This window comes from Protopterus annectens, chromosome 5.part0, assembly GCF_019279795.1.
Source record: "Protopterus annectens isolate FY-2018-M chromosome 5.part0, PAN1.0, whole genome shotgun sequence".
NCBI classification, from domain to species: Eukaryota; Metazoa; Chordata; order Ceratodontiformes; family Protopteridae; genus Protopterus; species Protopterus annectens.
In genome coordinates, this window is record NC_056735.1 from 229752786 (window position 1) to 229771644 (window position 18859).

General features: G+C 37.3%; 1 protein-coding gene across 1 annotated transcript in view; it reads left to right on the forward strand.

Moving 5' to 3' along the window:
• Window positions 1-18659, forward strand: part of PLEKHB1 (pleckstrin homology domain containing B1) — a 542187-nt gene extending 523528 nt beyond the window's left edge. Inside the window, exon 6 of the mRNA XM_044072211.1 lies at window positions 17840-18659. Within this exon, the coding sequence (XP_043928146.1) occupies window positions 17840-17973 (134 nt within the window). The 3' untranslated portion in view covers window positions 17974-18659. The remainder of the gene's footprint in view (window positions 1-17839) is intronic.
• Window positions 18660-18859: the final 200 nt, after the last annotated feature.

Sequence of the window (18859 nt, forward strand, 5' to 3'; positions counted from 1 at the left end):
TTAGAAATCATCTAAACAGATGGTTGAAGGTGTGCAAGATTGCACTGTTCTCAGGGTTGGGGGATATGCCTTTCCACCAATACTGTGCAATCTTTGAGTTAGTATATATAATTAGCAGGGGCTGTTCAGGGCACAACCCCCCCACACTGAGAGTGCAGGGTGGGTTGTTTTTTGTTGTTATTTTTATTTTAAATATTTTATGTGCAGAGGTTGTTTCTCAGAACATACATGGTAGTGCGTCAACATTTTGTGGTTGACATTTGGAGGGTCAATATATGGGGGACTACAAAAGTTTATTTACTATTATCTGATTATATTAATGTATATTTTAACATTACTATGATCTTATGAAGAGCAGACAACAAAAAATGAATTATAGAGCATTCAATTCTGCCTTGCTTTTGCTACAATAAAAGAAACTTAAAATGAAAATTTCAGACAGTTGAGACAGAAGTAAATCTATTAATGACAAGGGACTCAATGTATCGGTTGTGAGATAAAGACTTCAAAGGTCAACGATTTTCATTGACTGAAAGAACTAAACCTGAGAGAAACATAGATAATCAAATGATGTCATAATGAATTCATTGAAAGTAGACATATGGTTCATGGTGAATTTTTTTCATCACTGGAGAGTCTAGATTATGCAGGCTAGATTCTGTTCTTAAAAGATCAGATGACATAGTGCACCTTGAATATGTAAACATTTCTCTTTGTGTAGTGCAGGCCAACACTATACATTCCCACTGACAGAGATAGCCAGAACATACAGAAATGCCTATCAACAGAGAAATCCACAAACAGCACGTACATACCGGATTCATCCCTTTTGTTGTCATACTCCATTATCAATGACACTGGACAAGAACGCCCTCTTACCACTTTCCTTTAATGCTACATCTCCAGAAGCATTCAAACAGTCAGACAGCTTTCCTTCTGTCTTTGTCCTCTTGTCACATTATTAGCCACATTATTATTTTATATATCCCCCTTTCTGTTATGCTTCCAGCAGTCATTTAGGTCATTAAAACCTTACCCTTCAAACTCTTTTGTTGTCTTGTCCCCAGTAACAGATATGTTGTGGGAATACCTTACCTCCTTCCTTTTTGATGGCTACTGGTAACAGTGATCAACTATTTCTCCATGACACAGAAGGCTGGAGCCTGAATGTGGTGCAGGGCACCCAGGTTTGATTAGAGATCTGGCCACTGAAGAGTCAGCTGGGAAGGTGGGAATCAATTGTGTTTGGTTGGCTTGCCTATCGGAGGGAAGGAAAAGGATTTTCCAGAAGTGCAACAACCCACAGTGGAGAGCAAGGGCTTCAGACCTTCTACAAATAATAAAAATATACTGGCAGTTTGTCTACAGACTTCATTCCACATTGATGCCACTGCACATCCCTGAAGACGATGGCTCAGACTGGCTTGACTGTCATAACATCTGGTAATGTAACTTTGTCTCACCATTGAGTGTATAAATGACTGAAAGGGTAAGGAGGGATTTGTTGGCTAAGGTGAGGGACCTCACATCCCCTGGGGATTGTGGGGATGTCTACACTGCAGCTTCTCTTATTGTATGCCCCTGGCAGGAGTGAGCAGATCACCAAATCCCTACCACATATCCTCAGTGTCAAAAGTTACAAGTCCTCTGCTCAATGCCGTCACATATATATTGGTATACTATAGCCACTTGCATAGTGCATCCTTATGCCTTTTGTGATGTACATATTCCCTTTTGTATTGATATTTGTGATTCACAAATAGCCATGGTGTCAAAGTTATGCATAGTGCAAAATAACATAATGCTTTACTGTATGCACTGTGTATCCATAAATCAGTCCACTATGATTAATCCGCTAAGATTAGGTGTTCTTGTCATTTCTGCTCTGGTAGTAATGGCACAGTGTCGGAAGCTAGCTAACTTTGAATAGTTTATTATTATTATTATTATTATTATTATTATTATTATTATTACTATTATTATTATTAAACACCTATCTCAGTGGTTATGTAGAAAGAATCAGAATCATGCATTGCCTTTCATCATTGCCTTTTCTGTACTTTTCACTCTCTCTGCTAATGCAGTTATATTTTCCCTGTTTTTATTTTAAAATTTTACTATTTTAAAACTGTTTTTAAATAAAAAAATCCCCCTCAAATTAATTTGGGTTAAATGTTTACTTGATATAGTTACTGTACTAATGAAATAATTACTCTAAATTAATTCATAAATGCTACTAATTAGATTTATGTCAGTGATAGAAATATCCTAGATAACACTATAATAACAATATAGTACTAGGGATTCATTCATATGATGTTGGATAGTCAGATAGTAACACATTAAAAGATGCTTTCAGTGGAAAAGTAATATATTTGCTGTGGGTCAGTGCAACAAATATCGCAGAGTTATATTATAACATCCATGCAGTACTTCAGAATGCCTCATAAGACCAATATATGATAATAGCTGTTTTAAAAAAGGGTGTTTTTTATGAATGAAAAGGGCAAACTATGTATGAAAACAACTGCCCGTTGCTGTCATTTGATCAAATATAAGGAATTGTTGATCTGGATTGTCAGGAATTGTGTTCTTGCATATGCACATGCTTGTGTGTGAACAAGCTGAAATGCATTACCATGAGAATAATCTGTTTTATTTCATTACAATCAAACATTGCTTCCCATTAGAAATCACTTATTCTTGGGTACAGGTGGTTTGCATCTAGTTTATTAGGAACAGTATGTATGTGTGTAACAAAGTTGAATAGATTACTTTGTGCAGAATTTCTTTAATAAGATCACTGGCAATCAAATGTGTACCCATTCAGGAAGTGTTTTTTTTTTTCTGGGGAATTCAATGTGAGACAGACAATTTATGTGATTCCTTCACATTTGAAGGAGGGGGGGTGCTTATTTAGCTGTATCTGTTAACTATAAATTCTACCAGGTTTCATTTATAATACTTAGAATCTGTATAATTATGTTTAAAAGAATTTTCAAAATATATTATCCTCAAATTGCTTTAGAATATAATTTTTTATGACCTTTCTCTGTCTCGAGAGACAAAGTTTGTGTCAAAAAATCACTCGAGGGTTAAAAAACAATGCCTTCCTATGGGCCTGGAGCTAGTGACAAGCTCACCATACAGAAGGTCTTTGGGAATTCGACCATCCCATATATGGCTTACATGACCAAGCCAGCACAAGCACCTTTGGAAGAGCAGTGTAAACATGCTTGATACCCCTGCCTGCTCTAGGATGTTCTTGTTTGGGATGGGGTCCTGCCAGGTGATGCCCAGAATCCATCTGAGGTGGCATAGATGAAATGAGTTGAGCCTGCATTCTTGGTAGGAGTACAGGGTCCATGTTGCACTACCATAGAGCAGCATGCTAAGCACACATGCTTGGTACACCTTTATCTTAGCGTTGATGGTCAGTTTGGAGTTGTGCCAGACACTCACTATTAGGTGTGCCAGATCTGAGGAAGGCTATATGCCGAAAGCACTTATCGAACTGTTGTTTTCAGTTTTTACTTTAGCCCTTAAGGCTCTCGTTGTTATTAAAACATTTTATTTTTACAGTTGTCTGCTGGTTGCTGTGTTGGCTACCCGGAATCTCTTTTTCCTTTTGACAATCTTGGTTCACTCTGCTTCTGATTGGAAATGGGTCTGAGAAGGAGCCAGCATATTGTATGACACCATGCATGTCCTCATGGGAAAATGTAATCATCCTCAGGAGTTTGCGAGGACAGACAGTCCTCTGTAGCAGGGTGAAGAGGCCTTTCCTGCTTACCAAGTCAAATGCCTTAGTTAGAACAATGAAAGTGATGTACAATGCTTTCCTTTGGTAGTGACACTTTTCTTGTAGTTGTCTTACTGAGAAGATCATGTCGATCATAGACCTTCCCACTCTGAATCCACACTGTGCCTCAGGGTAAACACATTCAGAACTATGTGGGCAAAGGCCTTCCCAACAACATTGAGGAGAGATATTCCATGGTAGTTGTTGCAGTCAGTTCGGTCTCCTTTATTCTTACACAGCGTGATGATGTTGGCATCACACATATCTTGGGACACTGAACATACTTCTTGCCAACCTTGGTGACCTCTGGGGAAATGCCATCCTTTCCCGGAGCATTACTGTAGGCAAGGATGTTGATGGCTTTACTCAGCACTTCTACAGAGGGTGGATCATCAAGCTCCTCCATGACAGGGGATTGTGTTTTCGACTGCTGTGTTGGCGACAATGGTCTCCCATGAGTAGAGCTCCTGGTAATGCTCTGCCTATCTCTCCATCTGTTTACCTTGGTCTGTATTAATTTCAGCTGAGGCAAACATTAGGGACATAATCTTGACTGTAACTGGGGCCGAAGGCTTTCTTCATGCCCTCATATATGTTGCTGATGTTGCCACAGTCAGCACAGAGTTGGATGTTCTGACAGAGATTCAGCCAGCAGTCGTTGGCACATTGTCGAGTGATCCACTGGGCATAATTTCTGCCCTTCCTGAGTGCAGCTAGAGTCGCTTCTGAAAGCTCCCTCATAGAGTTGAGTAGTGCTGCTGACTTGGCTGTGAGTACTGCTTCGATCACGATGATTCCTGCTTCAAACCAGTGTGGGTTCTGCCTCTCTCTTTTACTGAAGTTATCCATGGAGGAGTTGTAGATGGTGTCATGGATATGGTTCCACCTCGCTTTGAAACTGCTTTGTGGGCAGTCCTTAAGGGCCTCTGCAATACTGTTGATGAAACACTCATGCAGGTCTGGCATCGATGTCCTGGAAGTGTTGATACGAGGGCGTGCTTTCTGCTTTGAGCTGTAGATAATAACATAATTTTTAGCTCTGTGTGTTAATTTGCCATTAATAATATTACTTTGTATACCATGTGTTAAATAAATTTGTTAGAGTCAGACTGTAAAAATCATTGAGTTATTCAAAAACAATGTCAATCAATAACAAACAATAATGCAGGAGAACTCAGGCATCTATAACTCTAATACTCTAATGTACATTAGGAGGCAAAAAACCATACACAAAGTTGTATAGAATTTTGACTGCTTTATTGACAGAAGACACCATTTTTATATATGTCATTATCAGTTTTGCCCACCTCACTGGCGTGGTCAGTGACAGGGTCTTTACATCATAGTAACTCATAAAAGTGCTGACATTGTGTTTTTCAAAAGTCTTTTCCCATGAGAATGTTACAGCCTTGCAAGCACCTGGTCAGTCACGATGACCTCCTGAGGATGTAGCCAATTCAAGGCTCTCAGATTAGTTTGAATACAATAGATGTATGTCTTCTTTAATGCCTCTCTTTGTCTTTCTGGTTCCCCAGCTGGGCACTATCAGAGATAGTGGGGACAAGGCTATTCTCCTGGTGGAAGCAGGAAAGAAGATACACATGCGAACAGATTTATTATTTTCTAACTTTGCAAAATAATCTTTACTTGAAAGACATGAGCCAGGCTCTGCTTGCACGCTGCCAAGGTCAAATTTCTGATTACACTGCAGCTTGTGCTTCAAGCAATAATATGCAGGTTTATTTCTACTATTATTCTAGTAAGACAGAATTAAATGCATTATATACTACTTTTCAAACTTTGTTCTCTATTATGGATTTAAGTACATTTATTCCTAACTAAAGCACACATTTCTCTATATATTTGACCACACAACTTATATGTGTTTGAATGTTTAAATACACATTTTCCCAAGCAGCATACATTGTAAATGTATTTTCTAAGCAGCATACATTGTAAATATATTTTCTAAGCAGCATGTATAGATTTTCTAACATTCTCCCTCCTGTTAATGCATTTTATTCTATTTGGAACATAAACAATATTATTTCATTCCTCAGCCTTTTCCTTTCAAGGACTTTCAGTTAAGTTAGTCATTGGTTTTATATTTCAGAAAAGCATCATTTGAAATTAATCTTTTAATTTCAACACTTTGGTAAAAAGTTTCAGTAGCAGATATATCAACAAATTTTTGATTAATCTTTTCATGCAGGGAATTTCACAGTAAACACATGTTCCTATTAGGAGTATACCCACACAAATAGCAATTAAATGTTTAATAGGATGGAACCCCACCCCCCCAAACAGATTCTGGAAAAAGTTCGTCAGTGGGTTTGGGCCTGGTTTAGTCATTGCTGATACTTGCTGAATTACCTCTAGGTGGTCATTGATTTCATGTTGGTTGTCTGGAATGTACGCACAGCATTTTTCTTCGTGTACCATCTCTTGCCGCTAGGGTGAAGTAAAGAGCCATTCGATTTTGTAGCACAACAGTTTTTATTGCATTCAGTTCATTAGTCACCAATTCTAGGGTGGAAAAAGTTGCATTGCTCATGACTTTTTGACAGCTTCCTCAGCTCCCAGATCAATTTGACTGCTCCATAGGCTGGTGGTATTCCTGCCCTGGATATAACACTGTTGCCCAAGTTCATATGAGTTAATTTACTTTTGTCTTTCACTGAATTATGGCCTTTTCAACCAGCTTCGATTTTACCAACTGGATTCACAGGTTTTTTTTTTTTTTTTCACTGGACCTTCAGATTCTCGAGCTGTTTTCCTTACGTTTCGTATTTTACCCAAAGGTAATTCTGCAGTATGTCTTATTGCTAAAACCAGATAACCCAAAAAACAACTGCCGGACCAATTCTCAGGTAACCATTTATATGCCTTTTTCCCACAAATAAAATCATTACTTTGGTACTGATATGTGTTATCCCTGCATGAAACATTTTTTTCATTCTTAATAGACAATTGCTTAGTTAAGACTGGATTGTCACATACTGCATTTAATGTAGTTTTCATTGAACTCAGATATGAATCATGGTTAGTATTACAAACAGTACCCCACTTTTGACTTTAATGTAACATTTATAAGACATTGTTATATTACCATTACTCCAGCCCACCTGGAGGGTATTACTTTTTAGAGACATACAACTCCTTTTTGTGTGAACAGGTATAAATAAAGCAATTTTGTCCTGTGATCTCACAGTTTCTGTATAAAAAACTTTCCAAAGTCTCATTTTATCCCCAGAGGGACAGAGGACCTTAAAGTCTATTATATGTTGTTGGTATAGCTGTACAAACTCAGCAATTTGAAATGTGCATAGTTTCTGTATACACTTGCTTCATGGCCAGGTACGTGTTAAAGTTTGGATGCCAGTCTATAAACAGTTCATCACGTCTTTTCACTTTCACTTGTGTGGTTGAGTGCAGGAAAAACCACAATAAGAGAAAAATTGTCACACTTATAGTTAACAAATGCACAGTTAAAATAATTATGCTATAGTTCTTGGGTTGCTCTGCTTTTTGTTTTCTTTACTCTTGGCCATTTTGCCCTTGTGTATCAGTCACAAAGTTTTTATTCAGCTGAAAGTTCTTTTGTCTGAAAAAGAGTTAAACTGCAAAACAGATTTATTTATAACAGTTTCTTTATATAATTAGCTAGTGAACCGTCAGCCTCCAGCTCTGCAGGCATGAGGGCTTTTTACTGAGGCACATAATATGCCCTTCCAAATACTACTTTAAAGGGGATCAAACCCTTTACATTTGTTACTGTTTTCATGCTCAGCAATGCTAGAGGTAAACAGCAAATCCAATTCTTCTGAGTCTCACTCATTAACTTTCTTAACTTGTTTTTTTAAAATCCCATTGTACCTCTCCACCAGTCCTGCTGACTGTGGGTGGTAAGCACAGTGATTCCTTAAGGAAAACCCAAAAAAATCTCCCAAGTTGTTGAATTGTCTGATTGACAAAATATGTCCCATTGCCACTATAGATTCTTTCCGGTATGCCAAATCTAGGAATTATTTCCTTTACTAGGGCCTTTGCCACTGTTGCTGCATTCGGATTCCTGGTTGGAAAAGCTTCTACCCATTTTGAAAACATATCTATGATCACTAAACAGTATTTCTTTCCTTCACATTTATTCAACTCTATGAAGTCCATACAAATAGTATGGAATGGATATGGTGGTGTAGGAAACTCCCTTGCTTGTTTTTAAATGCTCCTTGTGCATGGTGCTTGTTACAAGTATGACAAGCTGCACAAAATTTTATTGTATAATTTATGTATCCATATGTTTGGAATATTTTATTTACTAACTGTACCATCCCCCTGTTGAGACATGGCTCTGCCCATGGCTCAACAAAGCTGCATCTCTAAATAAATTAGACGGTAATATTGTTTTTTTCCTTTGGAAATGTACAGTCCATTCTTAAAAATTGCACCTTGTTTTACCCAGTTTTGTTTTTCTGCTGTTGTAGTAAGCATTTGCATTGTTTTTAACATGTCTAAATCTAAAATCTCAAAGGGCTGTAATTTTTCATTAAAAAAGTTTCTGAGTCTGAGGCTGCTTGCTTTGCAGCTGCATCAGCTCGTGCATTACCTTTGAAATCTTATCCTCTTGTTTTGTGTGAGCTACACATTTACAAATAGCTACTTTGGTAGGCAACTGAATAGATTCTAATAGCTCCAAAATAAATTGCATGATTAATAGGTTTTCACTGGATGTAATCATCCCTCTATTTTCTTTATTGTTGTGCAAACACATGCACTGTAGAAAAAGCATACTGATTATCAGTATATATGTTTACTTTTTTGCCTTTTACTAAAATACATGCTCCTGTCAAAATTACCAGTTCTGCTGCTTGAGCATACAAGTTGTGTGGCAAAGTTTGTGCTTCTAAATTTTTAGTGTCTGTAACTACTGCATACCCCACCAGAGTTTTCCCTGTAGGACCCCTTCTGCATGAGCCATTCACGTAATATGTCACCTCAGCATTATCCAAGGGCATATCTGTAAGATCTTGTCTAGGTAAAGCTAACTGTTTATATGAGGTTGACTCAGCAGTATGGTCATACATGAAAGATGTCTAGCAGGAGAAAGGTATGCAACTTTTTCTTGTGGCAGAATTATTGCAACTGCATGAGGCATTCTCAATGTGAGAGGGTGGAATAACACCATTGAGGCTGAAGCCTGTACTGCCATTGCTGCTGCAACTACTGCTTGTACACAGTGAGGCAAAGATTGCACCACTGGGTCTAACTGTGATGAATAGTAAGCTATGGGGCATTGCTTATCCCCATGTTGTTGCTTTAATACTGATGTCATGTACCATTGCTTACAATCTATGGTCTAAAAAAAAAAAAACGTTTGTGATAACTTGGAAGTCTTAAAACTAATGAAGAAGCTATTAACTGCTTCAACCTGCAGAAAGCCATTTCTGCTTTTGTTTTCCATTGTAAAATAATTTGGTACCCAGTTCCAACAAAATTAGTTGTACCTAAGAAAAGACATCATTTCTTTTTAGTTGTTGGTTTGGGTGCTTGCAAAATTGCTGTTTTTCTTTTTTTCCTTATCTAGTATTTTATCTTTATTGAATATCACATATCCCAGGTATTTAACCTGTGTTTTTTTCCCAAAGTTGTAACTTACTTTTGTTTACTTTGTGTCCTTGTATTAATAAAAATTTTAACAATGCTACTGTATTCACCCTGCACTGCTGCTGGGTGCTGTTAGCAAGATGTCATTTACATAAAGTAAAATTTGACTACTTTCTGGTGGGGTAGACCCTGCCAGGTTGCTAGCCATTTTTGTGCAAATATTATTGGGCTCTCACAATATCCCTGTGGTAGTCGAGTATATGTATACCTTTTACCCTGAAATGTAAATGCAAACCAATATTGACTATCAGGATGTATAGGTATTGAAAAGAAAGCATTGCTTATATCTACCACAGTAAAATACTTCTGTTGTGGCTTTAAATCATTTAACAAGGTATGTGGGTCTGGCACCGTGGGTGCTTTAGGTATTACTGCATTATTTACAGCTTATAAATCTTGTACCATCTGCCATTCCCGTTTGCTTTTTTTAACAGGAAATAGGGGTGTATCACATGGTGAATCAGGAGATTCTACCAGTACTCCTTTTGAGTAATGCTGCTTATTATAGGCTTAATTTTTACTTTTGCATTCTTTTCCAAAATGTATTGTTTTTCTGTGGTCTAAAAGCTTACTTTGGGGTAATTGTAACTGGTCCTGCTGCTTGAATAAGCCCTACATTTAACTTGCCTGTTGACCACAGAGTTGTTGGAATTTTACACAAGGCCTTTTCTTTTCTTTTAATAAAATGCTAATCAGCTGTCCTTACTAGATTGCAAGTGTACAGCTGTATGTGTCTGTGTCAACCAATTCAGTTTTGTTTTATATCCCTTGTCCTGACATTTTAAATCAGTCTGTTTTCCCATTTTGTTACCTTTTTTTCTAAGTCTGCCCATTTAACACTTTTGTTTTTGTCAAGCTGACATGTGGCAGTCTATTGGACTTATACAATCTCATGAACTCCTGAGGTAATGAACAGCTTACTACACTGTTTCCCTCAGTATCCCAGCATAAAGTTTGTAATATTAATTTGTCAGCAGGATTTTTACTTATATTTTTATTAGGTCCTGGTGTGCTACAGTAGTATGGAGTACAATGTAACAAGTGCTGCTGATCAGTGTCAAGGGAGGGTACCTTACTGATGGCTACGTTTATCAGTTCTTTGGTTACTGCCCTGGACCAATCATAACTAGGTCCTGGCTGTACCAATAATAGGCTTCACCCTCTGATCACACCACAAGAGCATTCATTTGTCTTTGTGCTTCCATACCCTGCATGGTAGGAACTACTGCTATGCCAAATATCTGCACAAGGTCTTTTCCCAGTAAGTTTACTGGATATTTTTGCAGAAACTACAATTTTACTTTTCTGAGTCATACCTGAAACAGGGTCAGTTATTGCTATATTATGGGAAAGTGGTTCCCTGTATAGCTGTCCATTTGCTGCTTTTACTAATATATAATCAGGTGATTTAGAATGTTTTGGTAACTTGGAGGGGTGTATCAAAGTCCGTGGCGCTCCTGAGTCACACAGGAATTTGACCTTTCTTCCCTCCACCAGAAGTGTTACTTCTGGTTTTGTATTTGCTAGGTAGAGCTCCAGGCTCAACAATGCTAAATCTAAAATTTTATTTTCATTTTTATTCTCTACATCTGTTTGTACTTCCTCTATTCCCTCTACTACATTCACATTTTCTTTTTGTTTATTAACCTTTCCTGATGATTTTTGGTTATTATCACTATCATATAGTCAGTCCACATCTCCTTTATCTTCTGTCATTGCTTTCTTATTTTGTTTATAGTCCCTAGCTAGATGCCCTTTTACCTGACTGTAATACAAATACTTCAGCTCCGTCTTCAGCAGTGAAGACTTGTGCCTTTTTCTTTTTACTATTAAGGTGTCTTTCAATGCGTCTAGCATACTCAAGTAAGGCTTGCAGCCTACTTGTTCAGTGATTTATCATATGCCTTGTAATAAAACTACTAACAGAGGCAATGCAACCTTTTAAAAATGTATATTTTTTTTTAATTGCTGTTTTAAGCATTTTAATAATCTAGCATAATATCCATCTACTGTCTCATTTCCCTGTTGTATGCATTAATTAATGCAAGTCCAGTCTGTTCTAAGTTTTCATTTTTCAGAGATTCTGTCTGTTAGACCTTTCACTCTGTTGTCTAAAAATGTTTCAGAATTTTTTAAGCTTCTGTTTTTTTTCTTTTTACAATTTGCTTCCTCAATCCACCTATGTGCTTGAGGTATGCCTAGTTGGTGCTGTTTTTCTTTTGCCTGACGCCCTGCATCAGATTAAAGCTTGTTTAAGGAGTTTAACTAGTGAAAGTTTATCTATTTTACTATCAAATTTATAGTTGTTAACACATTTTGCAAAATATCTCACATTATCTGCTTACTGCAATTGCATATGCTTTAATTTATCCGTTAGGGGCGGATCTCGTGATTTCTTAGTGCACTGATTTCCCATGTCTTAAAAAGACTGTTACGTAACCCTTCTCTTGTACCACGTGGTATCTTATTTCCCCATATCCACAGTAGTGTCTAGCATGACTGTTTACTTTGCTTTGTTATTCCTGATCTATGACTCAAGATACAATACTTGACTCTCTCTCCCTGCTATCACAAACCTTAGCAATAGCACAGTGTAACCTGGTCCCTGATCTAAAACAAAGACAAAGAGGGAAATTCTTCTTACCTGAGCCTCCTGCTCTTACTGTTTTTCCTTGGGGCCCAGTCTTCCGCTTTTCAGCCACAGATCAGAAAGTGGACAGCCTCTTTACACACAACAATTCAGTCGGAGGTCTTTTCACTTTAAGAAGAACCATTTTTTTCGGCAGCTTCTCCTGCGCAGATTTATTAGCACTCATGCACTCTGTGACCTGCAGCTTACCAAGGGAATTCCGGCACGATTAGGACCAAAATGTTAAATAAATTTGTTAGAGTCAGACTGTAAAAATCATTGAGTTATTCAAAAACAATGTCAATCAATAACAAACAATAATGCAGGAGAACTCAGGCATCTATAACTCTAATACTCTAATGTACATTAGGAGGCAAAAAACCATACACAAAGTTGTATAGAATTTTGACTGCTTTATTGACAGAAGACACCATTTTTATATATGTCATTATCAGTTTTGCCCACCTCACTGGCGTGGTCAGTGACAGGGTCTTTACATCATAGTAACTCATAAAAAAGTGCTGACATTGTGTTTTTCAAAAAGTCTTTTTTCCCATGAGAATGTTACAGCCTTGCAAGCACCTGGTCAGTCACGATGACCTCCTGAGGATGTAGCCAATTCAAGGCTCTCAGATTAGTTCGAATACAATAGATGTATGTCTTCTTTAATGCCTCTCTTTGTCTTTCTGGTTCCCCAGCTGCGCACTATCAGAGATAGTGCAAAACTATTCTCCTGGTGGAAGCAGGAAAGAAGATACACATGCTAACAGATTTATTATTTTCTAACTTTGCAAAATAATCTTTACTTGAAAGACATGAGCCAGGCTCTGCTTGCACGCTGCCAAGGTCAAATTTCTGATTACACTGCAGCTTGTGCTTCAAGCAATAATATGCAGGTTTATTTCTACTATTATTCTAGTAAGACAGAATTAAATGCATTATATACTACTTTTCAAACTTTGTTCTCTATTATGGATTTAAGTACATTTATTCCTAACTAAAGCACACATTTCTCTATATATTTGACCACACAACTTATATGTGTTTGAATGTTTAAATACACATTTTCCCAAGCAGCATACATTGTAAATGTATTTTCTAAGCAGCATACATTGTAAATATATTTTCTAAGCAGCATGTATAGATTTTTCTAACACCATGTATTTTCATATTTTTTATTTATTTACTTTGCTGTATAATTAGGTGTTGAGTATTAAACACTTGAATAAAGTTGATTGATTGATACTTTCACAGCCAAACATTTGGCTATAAATATCAGAACACACAGCAAAAAGCTAGACAGTGATACCACCCAAATAGAACATTGAGATTCATTAGCAGTAGTATGGTGCAGCACTGTAAACCAGATAATATGCACACACACACACACACACACACACACACACACACACACACACACACACACACACACACACACACACACACACACACACACACCCACAGACACACACACACACACACACACACACACACACACACACACACACACACATATATATATATATGGTTCTAGGTTAGAAGATCGACAGCAGACATCACCGACAACGGATTAGCAGGCGCCAGATGATCGACATGCGGAAGACCGATGCTACGGATGAAAACGCCGACGCCAAGGATAGTGACTTGGAAAGAAGGCTGTGTGAGTATGCGGTGGTGACGGACGTTAGGGTGCGAGTAAGGTAAGTGTGGATAGTGACAGTCTGTGGGGATAGGGGTGGGTTTAGTGATTTAGGGTCAGTGCGCGGGTTAGGTAAGTGTCTTGATAGTAGTATTTTTGGGTTAGGGAGGGTTAAGTGAGTTAGGGTTAGGGCGCGGGTTAGGTGAGTGTGCGGTAGTAGTATTTTTTGGGTTAAGGGCGGGTTAAGTGAGTTAGGGTTAGGGCGCGGGTTAGGTAAGTGTGCGGTAGTAGTATATTTTGGGTTAGGGGTGGGTTAAGTGAGTTAGGGTTAGGGCGCGGGTTAGCTGAGTGTGCGATAGTGACGGACCTTAGGGTAAGGGTTTGGGTTAGGGTTGTACATAGTTGTGTATGTGAGGTTTAGTGTGAGTTTGTGAGGATTTTGGTGTGCTTGTGTTCTGTGTGTGGTTTTTGGACAGGGGATGTGTTTTGTTAGTTGATTGTTGTCATTGTGGTGTGTGCAGCGTATGGGGTTTCGTGTTTGTGGACCGTCGGTTATTTGTTTGTCGGGCATGTGAGGTTTCATGTTCATGGTTTGTCGATTATGTGGTGTCGATGTTTGTGTTGTCGGTGAAAGCAGCTGTCGATGTTATAACCTAGAACCATATATGTATATATATATATATATATATATATATATGTATGTATATATATATATATATATATATACATATATATATATATATATATATATATATATATATGTGTATATATATATATATATATATATATATATGTGTGTGTGTGTGTGTGTGTGTGTGTGTGTGTGTGTGTATGTGTGGTATAGCTGGGAACAAGGCAACTGCATCAAACTTTTGTAAAGCCATTGTACAGTAACATAATCCATCATGTTAAAGAGAAGACATAGAATGATCTGAAACATGTAAATAAATGATGTGCTTATGTGCATTGTCACATTACAACAAGCAACAACCTTCCCCAAAGTTATCTTGATTCTGTGGTTTGTGGCATTCTTTGCTAGTTAGCACTGTGGTAGTGCAAACCATCAATAAAAGTGAGCAAGAATGTAATGCAAATTGAGTCAACATTAGCAAAGAGTTCATTGATTAATGTACACAAAAGTAGACATGGCCTCTTTGTGTGTTAGTTCTTTGTGTAATATGTATACTCTAAAAGTTTATGTTCCACTGGAATGTGATATTCCATATATGTGCAGATAAATATAGCCTATAATTCATCTACAAATATCTTTTCATTGCCGGTACAGGTTTCAGGTATTCAGCACAGCTGATACAGTAGCTGAAAAATGGTTTGCTGATACAGAACCAGTACTGCTAGTCAGTTCTTTGAAAGGTTACCACACCTTGCTGATTCTTTGGTACACTGCAGAGCTTCCTGCAGTTTTCATTTAAATTAATGCATCATAGTATTGCATCATTGAGAAGATGAAGTCTATCTGGTAGTAAACAAGCACTCAAAGGCCCCTTTTCTGCCATATGTAATATAGGGATGTGTAGTGCCTTTTTTCACAGTCTCCTCTTACAAGTGTTTTCTTCCATTGAAATGTCAATGGCAGCCATTTTTTCCAGTGTTTTGTATTTCATCCTGTGTATTCTTTTAGAGGCACCATAATTAATAAAGACCTTTTCAAAATGAATTATCATGTTATATTCTTGAAAACTACTTCATCTCTAATGTTAAAAAACAATGTAGTACTTGTCAGATATTAAGATGGAATTTTTAAAAATGTAAGCACTATAGTTTCAGGGTGCTAATTAAGAATTTTGAACTGCTGTGCTTGATTTCATTGATTAAATTTACTGGTTATTTGCCTAAATTATGTAAGTGCATTTGCTCAGACTGCTGCATTTTTAAATTTAATAGACAAGGTAACTGTGTTAGGCCCCTTAGTACATTGTTTATTAAAATCTTAAATGCAACTCTAAGTGCACTGCCAAGCTATTTAAAGTGGAAATATTACTTGAATAAGACTGTTTGATAAGTATTCTATATATTTAACTTAAATCACCCACATAATCCAATGGAGGGTTATGGGGGAGCTGAACTGCAAAACAGAGTAACTGGTCAAGCAACGCAATCCATTACAAGAAGTATACACACACACACACACACACACACACACACACACACACACACACACACACACACACACACACACACACACACACACTCACTCACTCACTCACTCACCTATGGCGATCCTTGGGATAAGGGAGAAATTTGGGTACCAACCCAAAAATAATTTGTAGACAGAAAGGATACAGAGACTCTGCATAGAAGGCACCCCATTTGAGAACTGAACTGGAAACCAAGTACTGTAAGACATAAATGCCAATCACTATACCACTGTGCCACCCTTAATTTAAATAATTTATATTAATCAATATAGCTGCTTAAGTTTGGGGGGAGGGTTAGAACTACACCTAGTCTATAACAGAACAATTATTAAATTAAAACTGTACAAAGAAAACTCAGAAGGAAAAAAAAATGGTGTTATTGCCACGAAACTGGTAGACAAAGGAATATGATTCATTGGTGCAACATTTCCAAAATTTATAATTGTGCCTACATGCTGTACCAAACTACATACACTCTTGGCTCTACACTTACAAAGTATATCACAGCAACACTTTCACCAGAAATGTGCTATATTTCTAAAAGTCGGTTAGGCCACAGAAGGCATGGTAACGTCACATTTTGTTGCTTACGTGCAAAAGCATGATTCCACCAAAAAAAATGTGCATGGTCAGATATAACTTCCTGGTATCACATTATTGCAGATTTCAGAACTTCTGGAGTTGCATTTCAATGAAGCATGCAGTAATAAAGATCTCACTGTTCTAAACTTGTTATTTGAAAATGTATTCATGTATGTCTACTAAAAAAAGATGTATGTGTAAAATAATTTTGTTGTGCATAGAGCACAGTGATTACTCTCTAATATCCAGAAAAAGACAAATCAGTTTATAGGTTCATAGGTTCATAGGTTCATACTAGGCTATCTGCCCTAGGGCATTTATAAGCCTAGCCAGAGTGTGTTTGGCTTTCGCCACCCATTTTAAATTAATTTTGCTATGCCTTTTTTTGAGGTTAGTATACTGTGCCTCTTATACACTCTTGGCTCTACACTTACAAAGTATATCACAGCAACACTTTCACCAGAAATGTGCTATATTTCTAAAAGTCGGTTAGGCCACAGAAGGCATGGTAACGTCACAGTTGTGCTTCTATAGCATGAAGACTGATCTTATCAACTGTTAAGTACCCCTGCTTTAGTTGTTAAGTGCATGTATTTCACTACAGAGTTAAATCTGCCAGTACTGACCAGCAAATGACAGAGGCACAATTAAAAACAGATTTATTTCTGCCTGCTGTTTGTGCTGTTAATGTGCCCCTGACTTTGCATAACATAGAAGAGTGTGTTACTGCCTTTCTTAGAGCACTCACTAAATGCAATAAGGTTTTAAAAGCCAGCAAACATTTAATGTTTTATTCTGCAACTAGTAGTACGTGGAGCAGATAAAGCCACATGTACTACAAAAAATTATGTTAGGCTCTCTGATCATAACCCTACGTTATGTGTTCTCGACACAGATGCCAAGATTCGTTTGTTTGAGCTTCTCTTTTGGGGTGAATTTCTTAGGATCCATGTCTCAAACACATAATAAGCTGGTTATGATTGGCAACGCAATCATAATCCTCTTTTTTAGTCACAATGCAGTTGCCCAAAGTTTGAGGGTGGACCGTTGGAGGCAATAGAATGTTTTGTAAATGAAAAACTTCTGTAACATTTACTAGCACTACATTTACTAAATGATTCACTGGCACTACATTTACTAAATGATTTACTGGCACTGCATTCACTAAATGATTTACTTGCACTACATTTACTAAATGAAGACATTTTTGTATAATTATTCATCTTGTAAATGCGGTGTGAGTGGAAGCAGCAGTTGGTTTGCATGCTATAGCAGAGATATAGCTCAGAGACTAATAAAAAAAAGAAAAGGAACCTTTGCAGCTGTTAATGTGTTGTTTAACATCTTTCTTTCTGTATTCTCACCAGGTGCATCACATGTCATTATACGTGAAAATCGATACCACCCAACAGAAGGAGAGCAGGTCGCCATGGGAATGCTTGCTGGTGCTGCCACTGGGGCTGCACTCAGCTCACTGTTCTGGCTGCCTTGCTGGTTTTGAACATTTATTATCTACACCTAGTATTGCACCTGTTCCCGCTTCAGCCATTGCTGTATCTGTAATTTAAGGAACTACTTAAGCATAAATACGTATTTATTGAAGCTGTATTATTCTTAACATTATTTTACATACTTACTGTTTTACAGATCCATCATTTTACTTTGTTAATTATGTCTTTCTGTTTTATTTTATGGCTTGTAGGCTGAACTATAATATTCACCAAGCATTCTGGTACTGTAAACCCAAGTACTTTTTGCTATTTTGCAAGCTTTTTAACTAGTCCAGATTCTAGACTATTATTTCAGAACTGAGCAATATTGTCATCTATCCATTTAGTAAATTATCTGTCCAGCTGTACTCAAATTTGTTTTCATTACATCAGTTTAAATTCTGAAATTGAATATGATTGTGCTCAGATGCTTACTTCCAGGTATCTCACAATTTAACGCATGCTCTAGGGCATATGAATGCATACTTTTTAGACTGACATTTGACTGTACAACCAGAATATATATTAGTGTGTCCTGCCATTTATGTGTCCTGCATTGGTTTAGTATCCCATCAACAATAAGCACTGCTTGTATAATATCACACCGTTTAGTATCCAACTGTAATAAGAAAGGCTGTGACATTACTGCAGGTGTGCTAATACAGTATTTTTAATTAATAAACTGTTTCATACAATATTATCTGTTTCAGTTCTGCCACCAGCAATATTCTATTACATTGTCACTTAGAAGGTGTGGGTATATAGAGTAACTCAGATTTCTTTGTCCTGAACTAGAGGTGCCGGATTTTGCAGTCTTTTTTGGCTTAAAGTAATATTGCAGGTATTGTGTGCTTTCCCTATCAGCTCTGCAACAGAGGCAGTGGGCAACAAATATAA